Here is an 11776-nt window from a genome sequence, read left to right as displayed (position 1 = left end):
TTCTTCTTCTTCCCTTTTGTGCTTATCTCTTTTTGATGCCTCTGTCTCGATCTTTTTCTCAATGCTCATTCTTTTCCTTATATACTTCTATCTCTATCATATCTCAACCATCCATTCTCACCTAACCTCTCTCCTTTCATGACACTTGTTGCTTTTAACATCTGAAGAATATGGTGGAAGGAATCTATTTAGTTGTGACTTACACTGTTCAGGTCACTTTCTCATTAATGCGGCTAATAAAGCTATTGCCCACCATTTAATGGATACAACAGGCTACACTAGACCAGAAGCTTCCCTAATGTCCACTGATTTCCTCTCTCTTCAAATTCCAACTCCCACTTAGAATACTATAGAATACCTTAACTCATTTCTTCATTTCCTCGGGCACGTGGCATTCCCACACCAATGTTGCAACCCTTCAACTTCATCCTTAGTCCTCGAGCACCCACAATACTTATATTTAGAATTCAAATTTGTTTTAAATAAAAATAATGACAATTATTTATATGAGTTGGATCATTTTGGATTGATTGTGGGTTAAGCAAGTCAACACAAAACTAACCTATTTATTAATTAGGTAAAGTGTGTTGACCTGCTTTGACATGAACCCTTTTACTCTAAACACTAACTTGCAAAAAGCCGTGTTGTGCCAAATATTGTCATCCCTATTTCTAAGTATATTATACAATTATACAAATTTTTTATACTAAACTCTCAAAATATAAAGAAAAATATGAGATATTTAATTGAAGAAAAAAAAAACAAATAATTTTTTAGATCTAATTTGTAATAATTTTTCCATGTATTGCACAAGTTTATGATTAGTAAATCATAAGTGGTAAGTTATTATTGGTTCTAATTTAAATTCATAACTTTAATTACCTTTTTACCCAACTTTAATTACCTTTTTACCCACCTATAATAACCAATAACAACCCACCATTTAAGATTTGTAGTGAAAGTATTGTGTCTCTAATTCACTTTGTTTGTTTCAGCAATAATGTTTTTTAGAAAATGAGTCATTTTTCAAGAAACATTTTCTATAAAATTATGTCATTTTCTAATTTTTGGTAGCAACTTTAAATGAGTCGAAAAATAATCTCTTAATTTCCATTATTTAACTTGCTATGAAATAGAGTTGTTTTCCAAAAAAATTTTAATGGAAAAGAATATCTAAAAATAAGTCGTATTTTTTATGTTAATCAAAGATAGTTTTTCTTTAACTCATCTTTTTTTATGCTACAAAATAATGAGAAATTATCTTTACACAAGGTTTTTATCGAAACAAACGGAAATTTGGGGCCTGATAAGGAAACGACACGTCGTGTCGTTTATACTACAGCAACTAGCAACACGGTTAGGTCATCCTTTAAAATCAAAACCCCGGACTAAAACCTCTTTAAATAAGACTATATTCTCCGCGGACGCAAAACCCCCCCAAAAAACAAAATGGGCAGCAGGCAAGGACCCCCAAAGCATCAAAACAAATTCGCCTGGAAACCCAACGCCGGCGTCAAGATCAACGAAACGGTATTGCAACAAATAATCGAATTTCTTATTCTTAATTCCCACTTCTGGAAAAAAATTTTACTTAGGAAAAAGGTATTTCATATTATGACAGGAAGTCGGCGGAAGGTTTAGGCCGTTGTCCGAGGTTACGGGCGTGTGCCTACGTTGTAAAGAGCAGATCGAATGGAAACGCCGTTACGGAAAATACAAGTCCCTCACCGAACCTGCCAAATGGTACTTTCTTTTTCTTCTTTGTCTTCATATATAATATATTGGAAATAGTTGGATTTTAGATTTCAATAACATCTCAATTTGAATTAATATTTGTGGCAGTCAACGATGCTCCAAACGCGCCGTTCGCCAAGCTTACCATAATCTCTGTCCTGGTTTGTGTTTCACAATCAAAGCTTTTACAATTGAAAATAGTAAAGCATGTTCTGAAGTTTGTTGAAATTTGTATTGGAATATACTACCAAATAGGCCATTTGTAGCTCGGCTTTGTTTTTTTAAATACATTTTTCTTGTTTGGTGCTAAATTACAAATTGCACTCTCTGATTTTGCCCATGAATCTAGTGTCTTATAACTTTTGATTTATTCATTTCAGTTCTAAATTCCATTCGTTTTCTACTTCCTTTAGAGGGGTTAGAATAGAAGTAAAAGATTACATTTATTAAAAGTAAAAGTAATCGGACTGAATTGAATTTTGGGCAAAGATTTTTTATTTTTGGCTAGTAATTTGTTGGGCAAATTTAGATCTGGCTTTAATCTGTCATTTAGCCTCATTTTTTTTTTTTTTTTTGCTATTGGGTTTTGGTTAATCTAGAATTTAGGAATTGGGTTGATGTGGATGTAGGTTGTGCTAAGGAGCAGAGTGTATGCGCAAAATGCCGTTGCCGTGTGGGTCGTATAGTCGGAAGGTTTTGTTTGAAAATTTTATTGCTTTGTTGTATTTTATATTCATTATTTATTTTGTGGGTGTATGAAATTTTGTTCATTTGGTGTTTGTTCTTGTAGAGATTCTTCAGAAGTAGAGGCCGAGCAAAAGTTGCTTGATGAGGTGGTTCTTTTATTTTATTTCCTTCCCACTGTCAAATGATTTGTATGAATTGTGCAGATAAGGCTTGGTTTTGTGTGTTAAAAGCTAATAGGTTTGGTGATTTTGTTGTAGGCCATTAAGAATGCTCGAGAAAGGGACCGGAGGACTCTGCTACGTGCAGTAAGCTCTCTAAAGCAATGCTTTTCAGCTATTTGATATTTTTTTATAAGGCTCAAATGCACTTTTGATCCGTTCAGTTCTTTCATTCTTTCATACTTGTATAGTATATGGGTAACGAGAAATGAAATCCTTAATAGTCCTATATATTATACAGTTAAAAATCAACGTAGTTTATGATGTGGATCTACTTTTTGTTATTCATGAAATCCTTTTATCATCAATGCTATACTGAGAAATAGGTAATCATGTTGTAGCTTCTAAATTTTGATCATACACAGCGACATATTCCAAGAGACTAATTTTCACGATACTCAGCTTAAATGGGACAATGTCTCTTTCGTTTTAAAACTTCTAGATTATTTTTGGCAGTTGTATTGATTATGTGTGAACTTACTAGGACCCCTTCCACAGAAAGAAGAGTGGAAAGGAAACATGTTTTTGATAAGTGTTAGGGAAATTAACTTTAGAATTTTTAGACCCCTTTTGTTATGACTCTTAATTGAGCTAATTAATGTAGGCATTCAGAAAATACTTAATCATGCAATATATAGAGAGTAGGAAAATAATCAGCTTTCTAGACTCCTGGAAAATTGCAGCCTCCTCATTGATCAGCTTAGTAAATCTTAGGCTAATAGTGAGACTAAGATGACTGTACTCCTTTCTTGTCTGTTTTATTGGACAAGAGATAAGAATAAGATACAAGTTGTAAATTGCTATCTTTTTGCCTGGTCAGCCAAATTTGCTCCCAGGTTCAAGATGACACATCATCTGTTTACTTTGAATGTTATTTTGCATTATGAATTCCATATTGATATGGTTTTTGCATTTATATAATATTTTCCATTTCTCTGTGCATTTTATTTTGTGTTTACATGTATCTCTAATCGTGTTGCCTTTTCCAGTTATTGTTCCATTTACATATACTTCTAGTTCTTAGCAAGTTGAGCTTGTTTTCATGTGCATAGTTTTGGATTAGATCCTGTCCTGTGCTTGGTACTTTACTTATTGCAGGGTTCAACTCTTGCTAATGACCTCTATCTTAAATCATACCTTCTTCTTACAGAAGAATGGGTAGAGGATGTGGTTGTGGGTTCAAAACCTACTTGTTACTCCCCATGAGCTAATTCAATTGACACTTTCTCTTCCTATAATAATGGGATGAAGGGTAAGGCCTTGGATTTAAAACTTAAGCCCACTAGGTGCATGTGAAACTCATCAATCACCAATCACCAATCACCATTTTTTTTTAAAGTAATATATTGGCTACTTGTGTGACATATAAAAAGAAAAAGAGAAACTATGCTAATAAGAGTGCTCTGTATTTGTTCCCTTAATCCTTATGCTTTTGTACCGCATGTGTTTTCTTATTGTTTAATTTTCCCCCCCTCAATTCCACCAGATGAACAAAGATAAATCTAAAAGTTCAGTGAAAACTACAGCCAATGAAGAAAACAAGGTTGGGGAGTTAATTTCCAATATCTCACTTGAGGAACATGCTGAGCTGAGTGGAGATGATACTGGTGATGAGGGAGATGAGGATCTAGGTTTGAATTAAGGTGTGTGAATTCCCAATTCCGAACAATGACATGTACTATGAGGACACCAAATACTTTTTGTTCCCTGATATGCTAAAATATCACATTTACCAGAAATGTAGTCTCTTTTTAAGTGGGAGGGGGGAGGGGGGGCATAGTTAAGATTTAGTAGTATTAATGCCTTTCTCCCATTTTATGTTCCTGCAGGTTGCTCATTCTGTGTAAGTGCTTAAGTCTCTATAACAGTGAAATGTGAAAAATCTGACAAACGGGTTAAATTGATTAGTAAAGTTAAGAGCTTGAATTCCCAGTCAGATTTGGGTCAAAAACGTGTTCAAAACAAGTTACAAAATCTATGATCTGCACCCAAACTTTTTGTGTTTGGTTCAACCTGCTATAACGCGTATTTTTTTTCAACGTGCAAAAAAATAACAAATTTGATTACGTTGTCTTTATATTTCTTTTAATAAAATAAGAGAACAAATAAACACAAATACTCAAGTTAAATAGTTCCCAATTTTTTAAGTTTATGATTCGCTAATGTTATCATTACCCAAAAAAAAATAAAATAAAATTAAGTGTCATGAACCATATCTAGTTATCAATGTCTTTGAATATAAATTTGGCATGTAAAATGTAAATATATAAATAAAGTTACTTGTAAGTTATAATGATAACTAAATAACTAATATAAAAAGCTTTTAAGAATAAAACGTAAATTACAAAAACTGTTAGGTTAAGAAACAAGTAAATAGTTAAATATGAATGGCATCTTAATCTACTCAACGTTTGTAGTAGATACAATAGTGGAAATCTTCATGTTAGAGAATTGCACCTTATGCTGGCAAGTATAAAGAAATTGGGAGTTTTGATTTTTGAGAGAGGATGAAGAAATTTACCATCATTGTATTACTAAATCTAAGATCTCATGGTTGTGAGTTATGGTCATGTTTTTCAGCCACTTTTAATCTTCTTTTTCTTTTCTACGCTTTACCGTTCAGATCAGTGGCAAAAAATACGGTCAAGGCTATTGAAAAAGAAACAATATTAGGATCCGTTTGTTTCAATGTAAAATATTTTCCGGGTGTAAAATATTTTTAGGTGAAAATATTTTCGGGAAAAGAAAATATTTTCAAGTGTTTGGTTGCATTCTGAAAATATTATTTTCCTTCTAGTTTCTCACATTTTCTCAACCATTTTCTCAGCTTCCAAACAAATTTCATAATAGAAAATTTCAATAATAAACTTAAAAGAAACAAAAATCAAAACAAAACATTCATTGAACTCAAAAATTTGGTGAAACAGATAGAGAGGGAGGAAGAGAGAGTGATCAACAATTGAGGGAAAGGGAGAGGTAGATCGAGTCCAAATCTTCTGTCTCACTTTTCGTGCTCTACTCTATACTCCACTAATAAAAGCTTGCAACGTATTCACCTAATTAATTAAATACTATCATTAATTAATAATGATAATATTAATAAGTCAATAATGATAGTATTTAATTAATTATGTTAACACCTGGCAAGCTTTTATTGTTAGAGTATAGAGTGGAGTAAGAAAAGTGAGACATAAGATTTGGATTCGAGGTAGATCGAGAAAGAGAGAGATTGGGCATGAGTGGGTCAGGGGTGCGATCTTGCCGATGCTGGGATGCGACGAGATTGGTGCGATTTAGGGTGTGATTTTGGGGTTGGATGCGGTGATGCAATCTGGGGTTCGGTTATTTTTATTTTTTATTTTTTATTTTTTGGAAATGGTTTGAAGGTAAGCTTGGAGATGGGTTTTGGACCATGGGGCGGAATGATCTGGGCTGGTCGGAGCTTGGCTAGGCTGGCCGAAGCTTGGTTGAGGTGAGCTTGGATATGGGTTTTGGACCGTGTGAGGAGTGTGCTCGAGCTTTCTCTCTTCAAGTGTGATTTTCGAAAATTGTTTGAAGGTAAAATCAAACTGTAAATGATTTTACGCCCATGAGCCCTTATTTTACAGTCAATACGAAAAACATTTTCAGTTTGACCCAATTTTCGGTAACTACCAAACACACACATTTATGGAAAAGCATTTCCCGAAGTGGTTTGAAGCCAAAACTCACTAACCCAACAAAACCATCCCAATATAGAAATTTTAATTTAGCTTATTAAGGGGAGAAAAAATTGTTGCGGCATCCCTGTAAATAAAGAAGTTTCTAGGACTATACTTTGAACAAGGAAACTTCCTAGAAGTAGAGGTGTGTATCAAACCCACTACCCCAACAAAACCAACCCAGTATAAAAATTTTAAGATCAAAATTAATGTTGAAATGAAGAGAGAGGAAAAAATGTCCCTTCTTTAATGGCAATATTTTAATTAATGGAAATGTTAATTCAAAATTATCTCCATAATCATTTACACCACACGATTGGATCCATGGACATATTTCAAATTAAAGGAATCATAACTGCCACTATTATTACGTATTAAATTAGGAAACCAATCCCATCAAAAAAAAAAAAAAATAGGAATCCCAAAAAAATAATGATATATATATAAAGGGAAATGCTAACGAGTACCCTTAGGGTACTAGTTAAGAATCAAGTTAAAGAAAGTTTTTATGAGAAAAAAAAAAATTAATTGGCCACAATAAATGTGAATTAAAAGGAATTAAATATTTTTTTTAAGATCAAACTGAATTAAATATCGTTACATAAAATAATTAATTTAGACAAAAATGAGTGGTTTTTTTTAAAGGTTTTTTATATTGTAATATGATTTTACTCTCAGATTGATAATTCAATATATGACATTCAAGACAATGAAAATGGTCAGATATGATAAATAAGAGTATTAAATACTCAATATTTGTAACCTACCATTAATTTACAATTAAATGTATTGGTAATTTAATACATGATAGTTGTGTATGTTATGTACAAATTCCTGCTTATTATGTGGTATTATTTTATTTTATTTTATAATATATAGGATAATAATAGTATAGGTTTAAAATTGAACAATTTTCTATAATAAAAAAAAGGTTGAAAATTGTACAATACTATAAAGATTTCTTTTGTCAATAGCAATGAATCTTATAGTGCAATGTAATTTAAGAAATTTCAATATATATATAATGGAATAATTAGATTTTATTCTCCTTCATTCTCTCTCTAACAAACATTGATCCAGAGGCAATAACGAAGATGGACAACAGAGAAGCAAAACCCAAAGATCCAGCCAAGAACATGTTGGGAAAAAATTCTAATCCCCTCAATGTCTATGTGTGAATTAAAATTAATGACTACCAAGTAATAGCAATATTATGGAAACAGAAAAATTTCAGCAAGCACCACATAAATACAACCACACAAGGACACCAAATCTTACGTGGAAAACCTCCAGTGTAAAGGGAAAAACCACGGGACAGCTCCGAAAAATATCCACTATGAAATAGAGATTAAAATTATCAAGTTTAGCAGTCCACAATAAATTGGATATACAACAAATAAATCTCAAAGAGTAAATATAATCTCACCACAAAGCCATTAGGAAAATCTTCCTTTGAATACTCCAACTCTCCATGGTTGTAGCACTCAAAAACTCCATGAGAAGTCCACCAATTTATCTTCCTTGTGTGTAACTTGAGTAAAGAAAAATATCTCCTTTTTCTTTTTCACTTTCTCACACTCACACTCTCTATCTCTTCATTCGAACTGCACCACTCAAGCTAAAGCACTCTTTTTCTCTGTGTCTTGTTCTCTTTGAAACTCACACACAAAATGTCCGAATGGCTCTCTGTTTTCTTTAGCTTCCCACAAGACCGAATGGTTTTAGTTTCTTTTTTTCTTTTTTTCTTTTCCTTCAGCATGTCCCACACGCCTTGCATCACTTCTCAAAAAAGAGAAGTCAGACCTGTCCCATGCTTTGGTCATTTCTCAATAAATGAAAGAGTTAGCTTTGAAGACTTTTGGAAATTTGCAGGTGTGATTGGAAATTTGAAGAAGGACTTGTTCAAGTCATTTGATATGAAAGACTTGGGTCAAGCAAGACAAATTTTGGGTATGCAGATTCTGCATGACAGGAAAGCCAAGAAGCTATGGTTATCACAAGAGAAGTATATTGAGCGGGTTCTTGAAAGGTTTAATATGAAGCATGCCAAGTCAGTCAATACACCTCTTGGTGCTCATTTCAAGCTAAGAAAGAAATCTTGTTCTTCATCCAAGAAAACGAAAAAAGACATAGCATCAACTATTTATTCCTTAGCAGTTGGGAGTTTGATGTATGTTATGGTTTGCACACAACCAGATATTGCTCATGCAGTTGGTGTTGTGAGCAGGTTCATGGTTAATCCTGTTATAGATTACTGGGAAGCAATGAAGTTGATTTTCAGGTATTTGAGGGGTAGCTCTAAATTGTGCTTGATTTTTTGGTGATTCTAAACCAGTTTTTGAGGGTTATGTACAGGGGCGGAACTACAGTGGGGCAGGGGGGGGCCATTGCCCCCCTCCCCCCCCCCCCCCCCCCCAAAAAAAAAAAAAAACCTGTATATATATATATATATGTTGAAATTTTAAATTTTGGTCCTAATAGACCCCCCAGTTAAAATTAAAAAAAAAAAAAAAAAAAACTGGTATACATATGTAATTTGAAAAATTAAAATTTGCCCTTAAATATATATATTTTTGGATCTCCTCTGAAATAGTGCCGAGTTCCATTTTGATAAATGTGTTGAAATGTTTAAGAAACACTTATTTTATATGTAGTATTTTGTTAAATATGAAATAGATATTAGTTTTTATTTTCATAAAAAAAATTTGTTTTAAGCTTTGCCCCCCTCAGGTTCGAATCCTGGTTCCGTCCCTGGTTATGTAGATGTAGATTGGGCAGGTGACCTTGATGGTAGGAAATATACATTAGGGTATTTATTTACTTTTGCAGGGGGAGCTGTATCATGGCAGTCAAGATTGCAGAAGTGTGTTGCCTTATCTACAACTGAAGCTGAGTATATTACAAGTAATGAAATAGGTAAAGAGATGCTTTGGTTGAAACAGTTTCTCCAAGAATTAGGTTTGAAGCAAGATGGGTATATAGTTAATTGTGATAATCATAGTGCTATAGACTTGAGCAAGAATTCTATGTACCATTCATGCTCGAAGCACATTGAGATGAGATACCATTGGTTGAGACTAGTTGTTAAACAACAATCATTTGAATTAGAGAAAATTCACAAAGATGAAAATCCAGCTGACATGTTGACCAAGGTTGTGTCTAGAGAGAAGTTAAAGCTTTGTGTCAGGTTGGTTGGCATGAATTCTAATTGAAGACTTGGGTTGAAGATCTCCTCCATAGTGTGCTGGAGGGGGAGATTGTTAGGTGCACGTGACACCCTTTGCATTCCAGCACACACATTTGTCAAAGCTCATTTAAAAATATTAATTGGCCACAATAAATGTGATTTAAAAGTAATTAAATATTTTTTTTAAAGATCAAACTGAATTAAATATCATTACATAAAATAATTAATTTAGTTAAAAATGAAAGGTTTTTTTTTTTAAGGTTTTTTATATTGTAATATGATTTTATTTTCATATTGATAATTCGATATATGACATTCAAAGTCGATGAAAATGAATGGTCAGATATGATAAATAAGAGTATTAAATACTCAATATTTGTATCGTACCATTAATTTACAATTAAGTGTATTTATAATTTTTGTAAAAAAAAAAAAGTGTATTGATAATTTTCTCAAAAAAAAAAAAGTGTATTGATGATTTAATACATGTATGTTATGTACAAATTCCTGCTTATTATGTGGTATTATTTTATTTTATTTTATTTTATTTTATTTTAAAATATATAGGATAATTGTAGTATAGGTTTAAAATTGTACAATTTTCTATAATAAAAAAAAAGGTTGAAAATTGTACAATATTATACAGATTTCTTTTGTCAATAGCAATGAATCTTACAGTGCAATGTAATTTAAGAATTTTCAATATATATATATATAAAATGGAATAATTAGATTTTATTCCCCTGCATTCTCTCTCTAACACACATTGATTCAGAGGCAATAACGAAGATGGACAACAGAGAAGCGAAACCCGAAGATCCAGCCAAGAACAGTACCCAAATAGAACCAACGAGTTAAAACTCAAACCCCTCATAATATCTCCATTTCGGTTCCTCTGTTTGTGATTACATCCTCATCTCTATAGACTATACACAATCACTGAATCACGCGCACACAGAAAATTCACGACACCAAGTACTATTCACACATCCTTACAGAAAGTTTCAAATACAGGACGCTCTAATTACTAAAGTACAATTTTCTGTCACTCATTCATGATTCATGCTTCTATTTGATTTTAAAGTGAGCTTATATTCATATTATGTTTCTGGTAATAAAGCGTTTACTAGGCATTTGTGATGAAATTCATTTGTTGTTGTTTCGACTTTTAGATTCGCTTTGTTTTGGCTTTAATATATGTTTCATCGTTAAGACACGAAGAATTTGATTTGATTTGCTTTGTGTTTGTGGTAAATTCTTTTGATGAATAGGAATGACTCTTTTTTCAAGTTCAAGATTAGGTAACTTTTTTTCCCCTCAAGAAAAAAAAAAAGAAAAAAAGAAAAAAAAAAAGAGGATTAGGTAACTTTTACTTGAGTCTTTTACTGCTGCTCTAACGTGCTTAATGTGATTGTTTTATAATGAAAATGTTTTTTTTTTTTTTTTTAAATGTTCGGGATGTGTTTTTAATTTGAAATAATAGATATAGAAATTATCTTGCTATTCTGGACTGAGAAGTGTGAAATTGGAGGCAAAAAATAAGGATAAGTGATGATGCGAATTTGATCAGGGTGCCAAAAGGTTCTTTTTTTTTTTTTTTTGAGAAAAAGGTGCCGAAAGGTTCTTAAAAGCCTTGTTGTGGTTGATATTTTCTTTTGTCAATGTACTTCTCTCTTTAAATGAAATAGTAGGGCCTTAGTTTGTTCAAATTTCTGTGTTTCTTTTTTGATGTGCTACTTTATGGTATTTGATATTGTGCATTTTTAGGATTTCTGTCTGTGTTTCTTTTGTTATATACTACTTTATTGTATTTGATATCGTGCATTTTATGGGATTTCTGTTCTTTTTTGGTTGCAAATCAGGGGACCTGGGTAGTGAGCTGTTTGATTTGAATGGGCTTGAATTTTTATTATATTAGCTTATTATCTCTGTACTAACAAGTTCGGATTTATAACCATCTCATATCAAATGTGGTGGCCTTTATTACAAACCTTTGCTCTAGTTTAATGCAAGTTTTGGTGAGCAACAAATCTACATATATATATATATATATATGTATATATATATTTTTGTTTTTTAGAAACGAACACACAAACAAGGGAGAGACAAAAAAATTCTAACACATAAATTTTCTTTTATTATGAAGTTGTGATTTTCCTAACAAAGTGGAGGTAAATTTACTTGGCATTGTTAAACTTGCAACAAATAAATTAATAAATTGTTTTTGATTATGAAGTTATGATTTTCCT

General features: G+C 32.2%; 1 protein-coding gene across 1 annotated transcript; it reads left to right on the top strand.

The window, feature by feature from the left end:
* Positions 1 to 1362: 1362 nt before the first annotated feature.
* Positions 1363 to 4590, top strand: LOC126714400 (uncharacterized). Its single transcript, XM_050414538.1, has 7 exons — positions 1363 to 1530; positions 1622 to 1743; positions 1843 to 1895; positions 2364 to 2427; positions 2525 to 2567; positions 2679 to 2726; positions 4126 to 4590. Exons 1-7 carry the CDS (start codon positions 1450 to 1452, stop codon positions 4279 to 4281), a joined length of 567 nt encoding a protein of 188 aa, XP_050270495.1. The 5' UTR covers positions 1363 to 1449; the 3' UTR covers positions 4282 to 4590.
* The last annotated feature ends 7186 nt before the right edge of the window (positions 4591 to 11776 follow it).

This window comes from Quercus robur, chromosome 2, assembly GCF_932294415.1.
Source record: "Quercus robur chromosome 2, dhQueRobu3.1, whole genome shotgun sequence".
Lineage (NCBI taxonomy): Eukaryota > Viridiplantae > Streptophyta > Magnoliopsida > Fagales > Fagaceae > Quercus > Quercus robur.
Note: the sequence above shows the minus strand (reverse complement) of the source record. Positions and strands in the feature narration are given on the sequence as shown.